Source organism: Apaloderma vittatum, unplaced genomic scaffold (genome assembly GCF_000703405.1).
Source record: "Apaloderma vittatum isolate BGI_N311 unplaced genomic scaffold, ASM70340v1 scaffold1478, whole genome shotgun sequence".
Taxonomy (NCBI): domain Eukaryota; kingdom Metazoa; phylum Chordata; class Aves; order Trogoniformes; family Trogonidae; genus Apaloderma; species Apaloderma vittatum.
The window spans coordinates 21,226-28,352 of NW_009731023.1; the positions used below are offsets into that span (position 1 = coordinate 21,226).

Below are 7,127 nucleotides of genomic sequence, written 5' to 3' on the forward strand. Positions count from 1 at the left end.
TACTTGTTTTGGGAACAAAGATATTACACCTTGCACATGGAGGTGGAAAGATCTTTCTCAGAATACTTCCTGCAAGACTGGAAGGTTACCATGCAGAATGTATGTTTCTGTAATTAACAATTTCAGCGTTTTAATTCTGTCCATTTCCACCGAAACGAACTTCTGGCTCAAATTGCAACTTGAGGCTCTTTAATATGTTTCACACTTTTGCTCAGGGCTGTTTGTTACACCAGCTCTTTGAATGTTTGTGGCAGAATTGAAGAAACAAACTCACTCTGGATCAACGCTACCCATAACAACTGCGTTCATGCATGGATCTGCAAAATCCATTTGTTTGGGCTCAATTTGGAACGGGGAGCTCCCAAATCCCCGAGATTAGTCAAATGCAGTGATCCAATTCCCAGAGGTGCTGGGTAAAGCACCTGTTTGTTAGGTGTGCTGGCGCCGTTTGGGGTTTTGAGTGTTGGGTTGTGGGGTTTTTTCATTCAAATGAATGAGAGACCAGCAAAAGCAGAAAAATAATAGTTCTTAAATGAGTCACACTTGTCTTTATTTAAGACAAGTTAAGACTTCTTGCAGGTGTCTATCCGATGCAAAACAGTTTAATCTACCGATTCTACTATCTTGAGTTGCTTGATTAGTATCTGCCTGAGAGGATTTAATGAAAAATTGCTGATGTGTGCTTAATAAATAATTTAATACCTGTTCAGTTGTTTTTTTTTTCCTTTCTGCATTACATTATTTCTTACTTGAATCTTTATATTTCCCTGCTTAGTTCTCCTTGGTATTATTTTAGTCCATGATCAGCAGAGAGAATTCTCAAGAAACCAAAATTGTCTGAATCTGTATTAGCAGACTGCTAGAACTTGTGTGGCAAATTAACTGTCCTCTAAGATTTATAAATCATTACAGAATTTTTGCATTTCACTAAAAATGTCTTCCAAGATTTGTATTCCATTATGATCTTTCAAGATTTGGACTATCAAGGTTCTGAATATTAGGTGTTAATTCTGAAAGGTCATTTGGATGACATGTAGATGTTACTGAATAGTTTATTGATTTCCTAATTATTCTATTTTTGTTACCTCTGACGCTATATGCTTATTTGTTATTTTACAATTTAATCAATATGATTAAAAAGACACAGAAGGGAAGCACTATACATAAAAAATAATTAATGTTTTAGAGATAACGGAATTTCTATTTACATCTCACCCATAAACAAAGAGGTAGTCAATAACATTACAAAAAAATTAATAGGAGAAGTAAGTACTTTTATGCACAGTTCACAGTTAGGCTTTAATTTTTTAAAAATTTTTTTTCAGTCCTTCTGAAAAGCAAATTTTCCCTGAAAATATGCAGTTATAACATATTACAAAAAACTCCCAATACAGATAAGTGACAACAGGTTATAAAAATTCCTGCCTGATAATACACATATTTACACCTCTGACACACACTTCCTGCTTTTGCAGCTGTCTTTCATCTTATTTTGGAGCAGTCACAAGAACAGGGTGAACAAGACTTGGTGAACTCCTTCTTAAATTACATACTTTCTGTGTGTATGAGAAATAGAAAACTCATCGCCTAACTCTCACACGAGATGAGGGCCAGTGTTGTTACAAGTGGCCTCTGACATTAATCTGCTCCTAGGAGTGGCAGCTCAACGTCCCCAGGTGCCAAGAGCCACCAGCAGCTCTATTGCTCCACAAGTTGACTAAAGGATTAGAATTGCTTCTTGTCAAAAAGCTGCACGTTTCAGTGATAATGGAAAGAAACAGCGGCTTAATAAACAAATAACATGCTCACATGCCCAACTACAAATTTTCACTACTTTTCTGACAATGGGAAGTTTGCACAGCTCCTAATACAGATCTCAGTGCTGTAAAGGATGAACCTTGTGAGATCCTGTCCACATCTATTTTCTAAGACATGTAACTTGATAGAACCTGAACTGACTGCATAGGCAAGTCAGTGACTCCTCTCCATAGAATTGTAGAGTATCGGGCTGGAAGGGACCTCAAGGATGTTCTGGTCTAACTTTTCTTGGCAAAAGCTTCATATTGAACAATCTGAACGTGTGTTTGTGAAGTGCTTTCCAGTGGTGGGTAGCAAATACAGTTACCCCCATTTTAAAAAGAGATTAGAGTAGATCAGAGCCTAACACAATACCTGAATTTTCTGATCAATTTAGCATGATCCCCGACAGATGAAGGCAGAAAACGGATAAAAATGTTCTTCTGCTGGCACTACAAGAGATCTGTGTGTTGTGATTTAACAAACCCTTGTTACGTGAAAAAAGCCTACACAATACTGATACAGTAACTCACTTGATGACTGGGATTCTCTGCTAAGACGACTAGACTAAATGGCATGCAAAAGTCTCTTAAAACGTGTTACACCTTCAGTCCCAATTCTTTGCACAGCAAAGCATAAATCTGTCCTTTGCTTTTACACAATTGTATTTTATGACCAAGAGTTCACTACCTTCCAAGTTATGTTTGTCATATACAAGAGTCAATTTTATTATACGGTTTTGTAACACAATGCTATTCACAAACAACCTCAACATGAGAAACTTCTTTCCTGTGCGGGTGCCGGAGCCCTGGCCCAGGCTGCCCAGGGAGGGTGTGGAGTCTCCTGCTCTGGAGACTTTCCAACCCGCCTGGATGCGTTCCTGTGGGGCTGCCCTGGGTGACCCTGCTCTGGCAGGGGGGTTGGACTAGTTGATCCCTAGAAGTCCCTTCCAAACCCCAACATTCTATGACACCAAAGGTCAAAGTTGCCCAATGTAACGGGAAGCTTCATATTACTTACACTTAGGTGTCTAATTTGGGAAGATCTACAAGAACTACACCAGTGCTGGCTGCCCCTCAACTTGAGTCCCTCACAATTTGGTGATGTGAAGCAGACTGTGCACTGCTACAGTCTGGACGGTTCTCTCTTCCTTTCTGTAAATGTTTCCCCATGTGCAATTATAGTTTTCTAAGACAACAGAATGATCTAGGTATAAGAAATAAATTTTGCCTAAAAGGACAATTACCCATCAAAAGTTAAAAACTGAAGGAATAGCACATTCATCCTTTTAAAGGTCTCTGCTTGTGCTTAGTTTAATAGGTTGGTGGCAAGAAAAATCCACCATCCGGGACTGGTAACAGCACGTTTTTCTCACATATTGCCTGCTTTTGGGGCTCTCTGCAATATTTAGATTTGATTCTAGGCATGTAGTTAAATGCTCTTTCTGAGCAATGACATTCTACATTGATGCTACCGAAAAGCAGAGAAAAACACCAGATACAAGAACCTAGATTTGTTTTATGCAATGGGTAAAAAAATATAAACAAAATCCTAACACGGTATTAACAGTCTCAAGCAACTCACGCATCTATTTTAATCATCCTATAGGTAACAAAAATGGCCACAATGCCAAAGAATTTCCATCAGAGAAAGCTTGTATCAGCTGGCATAGAGAGACCTTCTCAGCAGTGAAATGTGTTGGAACTAAGCAATATACATTTCTGTCACAAAATAAAGGAGCGAGCATTTATTCTAACTCACTCTCTAATCCCAGTGGGTTTCAGCAATTATCATTATCTAAAAAAATTGCAAATTAGGCTGCAATTACTGTTGACTGTGGCAGCACTGCGCTCTTTTTGTGAACAAACAGATCAGAAAATATTAATTGAAATCACTGCAAGTATTACAAACTTCTACCAATTATTCACTGCAGGCTTTAAAATAGTGTTTAAATCAATGAGTTTTCTCATTGCCTTTGCTGAAAAGCAGGTCCCAGGCACATGAGGACAAAGATGTAACCACGGATTCCTGACACTTGACATGCTTTTGATCTGACTTTAAAAAACGCCCCGATCACTCACAAGCCGGCTGCACTGTGTGGTAAGAGCTGAAAAGGCACCAGCAATAGGAACGGTTGCTCCGTACCACGCTAAGCTCAGTGTGTTATTTATCCATTATAACTCTTACAAACCTGGTAGGAAATTATGAAACCACCTGTGACTCATGTGAGCAACCAGCAGCCCCACATGGGCAGGTCACCGGGAGCTTCAGAGAACGTGGGAAATCTCACAACTAGAAACAAACCCACGGAGAGGAGAAGCTTCTAGGGAATTGCACGCAAACACCTTCTTCCAAACGCCCGCTTGTAAAAAATCCTTCCTGCAATCGCTCTGGCAACAGATTACTGCGCTAGCTGACCCCATTTACTTAAACACAAACACACTCATTATGGTTATAGCTCCTATACAGTATACTCGCCTCCCAATGTATTATAACAAGACAGCTTTATTCCCTAACGTCATCCCAAATCTATTGGTGCTAAGAGGTTATTATCGTTTGATGCTCAGCTGTGCATTGTGCAAGAACTGCACAAATAAAGTTGAACAATTTTTGAAAAGGCCAGAAGGATTTTATAAAACATCCCGGCATGAAAACGACTGCTTAGAGAAAACAGTAGCCCCGTGCATGCTTTCAGCTTCCAATTTGGCCAAAAATCAGATTTAATTTCCAAAGAGTACTCTCCTCCTACACACAACATGGAATAAATGCTTCTGCTATAGGAAAGATAAATCAGAGCACTGCTGGGCATGCACACAGGGTGCTTGTTCTGGGGAAACAAGTTCTGTGAGCACGGAATATCCATTCTGAATTTGTGCACACGTGGATATCAATAACAAGGACTCCTATCTTCAAAATGATGCCAATAGGGGACTGCTGAAGCACTCCAAAGATGAAGTTACTGTTTTGTACTGTCTGAAGCAAGCACCGAAAGGGAGGGAGGACCCTCCACACATTTTTAATGCAGCCCAGCCACCTCTCCCAAACTCGGTGTCAAGGTCTGTGCTTTTCCCTGGTGACAACTTGACAGGGAAAAGCAGGAAGCTGGCAGACAGGGTTACCAAGGTCAAAAATTGTGGCATATGGAGAACTTAACACGGTTTATTACTTTTCCTATGGTATTATGATACACTAGAAAACCAAGTAAAATCTGAAGCCATAAAAAAAGATACTAGTTCTCCAAAGCGTATTTTTCTCCCATCCTGCATCAATAGGTAGTGACACCATCTTTGGAAATCACTTCTATCTGTCTCAGTGCTTAGAATTGCACCTTCTCCATACTCACCATTTCTATCAATGGCAAAAGGAACATAAGCTGTGACAATTTCATAATTGCAGATCTGGCTGTACTGTGGGGAACAGTCCTCGTCTATGGCTTCTACCTGCAGGATGCTGTCATAGATCTTTCCCTCCGTCACAGCGGCCTTATAGACACTCTCCTTGAAAGCTGGTGAAAACTCATTGACGTCCTTCACCTGGATATGGACCACTGCCCTAAAAGAGATAAAGACAGACGTCAAAGTAAAAAATTAAATGATCATGATGCATCAGTAGCAGTTCATTTTCAAAACGCTTGAAAAGACTGACAAAACATATCTAGAAAGCAATGTAAACATCTGCTAAAGTGAGATGTTACTGAATTTCTATGTTTAATTTGCCCCATTTAATATCTTAACGTGTCACTAGTGAAAATGTAGTGACACAGCTTGCAGGGAGAGGGCTTCACAGTGCCCACTGTTAAAATCACTCTGCCTCTTAAAATGGACCCCAGTAGAAAGTCAATGGTATCATTCCAGCGTAAAATGGGTTATTAGGCAAAAAAAAGGACGAAAAGAATTTGCTGGTTATTTGATATTGCAGGCTTCCTTCTAAATGCGTCTTCTCCCTAAATATTCTGAAAAAGTTCAGCATGCATTACAGAGCTAATTAAATTTTTAATTGTCATGTGTCCTCAGTGAGCAAAAGGATGAATGGTTACTATTAATCATTTATTTAAATGGCTCTCAGCAAAACGAACAATTTGTACAGCGGTTACACATCTACATGCGAGTTAAATTCATCTTTAATGACAAATGGTCTGGAGCTTGGTTTCGTAAATTGAACAGGAAAAAAGGCCCTGTGCCACTTCAGCTGATGTAGGGAACTGGCTCCCCAGGATGAAGTGCCACCTACTAACCTTCCATGCCCCGCTCTTCCAGAGGATTTGAATTCCTCTGAGACTTGCTGTCCAAAAGCTCAGGTCAGAAAGACACCGTGCAAAGTCAATACTGCTCCAGCTTAGATACACGGACATACTGAAAAATATAGGGTGATTTCTCTTTTCTTACCATTTGAAATGAGATGACCAGAGAGGAAAAACTACTTAGAATTTGTAAGTGTCAATTAAAAAGCTAGCTTCCACGTCCTGGATGATCATTTCAGTCAACACTTTTAATGTGAAAACAAGAACGGAAAAATAAACGAAAGCTGAGATACATTTTTCCACTTGAACAGGGATCCTATTAAAAGCTTCAACCAGAACTATTACAGAATGGGTTAAACTGCAGCAGGCAAAAAATAAGAAAGGAAAAATATTTTCTAAAGGGAAAAAGGAATTGGAAGTGGATAGTCTGCTGCAGTAATGGTTCATCTTGGTTTTATCTGCTTTCTACTTGACTACAATATAAGGAGGAGTCCTTCAGTCTGATCTGTACAGTAGAAGAAATGTATGGCAAAGCAAAAAAAAAAAAGAATAAATTATAAATTTCTCCTAATTTTCACCCACTTGTGAGATTTCTTCCAGTTTGTTCCACTTGGTCCTGATCCACAATCGTAAGCCTGGATGATGAACGTATATTCCTTCTGCAGTTCGCAGTCAATAGGACTCTTCGCTCGAAGACGACCTTCTCCAGATGTCTTGTTTAACACAACAGCTTCAAAGGGCATTTCTTGCCCATGAATTTTAAAAGCACAGATTTCACCTGTAAAGAATAGTATAAAACAATCATAACCAGGGAGGTCTAAACCATACATGTTTGAGTCAGACCGGAAAAATTAGCTCTCCTTTGTATTTCACAGGCTGTGATAGATGGCATCAGTTCATAACACGTCCAAAAGAGCCGCCGGCCACGCGGTGGGCGCAGCTCTGGTCCCGTAATTCCCTCTTCCTCCATCATTACTCAGTTTCTCAAATCATCATTCAGCTGTTTCTCAAAGCCCTAGAGACTACTCCCTAGATACAGCACTAACATCAGTGCTGGGCTAAATTATTTTTGATCTAATTAGGAAGACTG

General features: G+C 39.7%; 1 protein-coding gene across 1 annotated transcript in view; it reads right to left on the bottom strand.

Moving 5' to 3' along the window:
• LOC104278123 (calsyntenin-2-like) overlaps positions 1-6,867 on the bottom strand; it is a gene marked incomplete at its 3' end in the record, with an annotated part of 25,222 nt that extends 18,355 nt beyond the window's left edge. The window contains exons 1-2 of the mRNA XM_009875005.1: positions 6,620-6,867; positions 5,141-5,349 (exon numbers count right to left, since the gene is read on the bottom strand). Coding sequence (XP_009873307.1) covers positions 5,141-5,349; positions 6,620-6,867 — 457 coding nt within the window. The remainder of the gene's footprint in view (positions 1-5,140; positions 5,350-6,619) is intronic.
• Between the last annotated feature and the right edge of the window lie 260 nt (positions 6,868-7,127).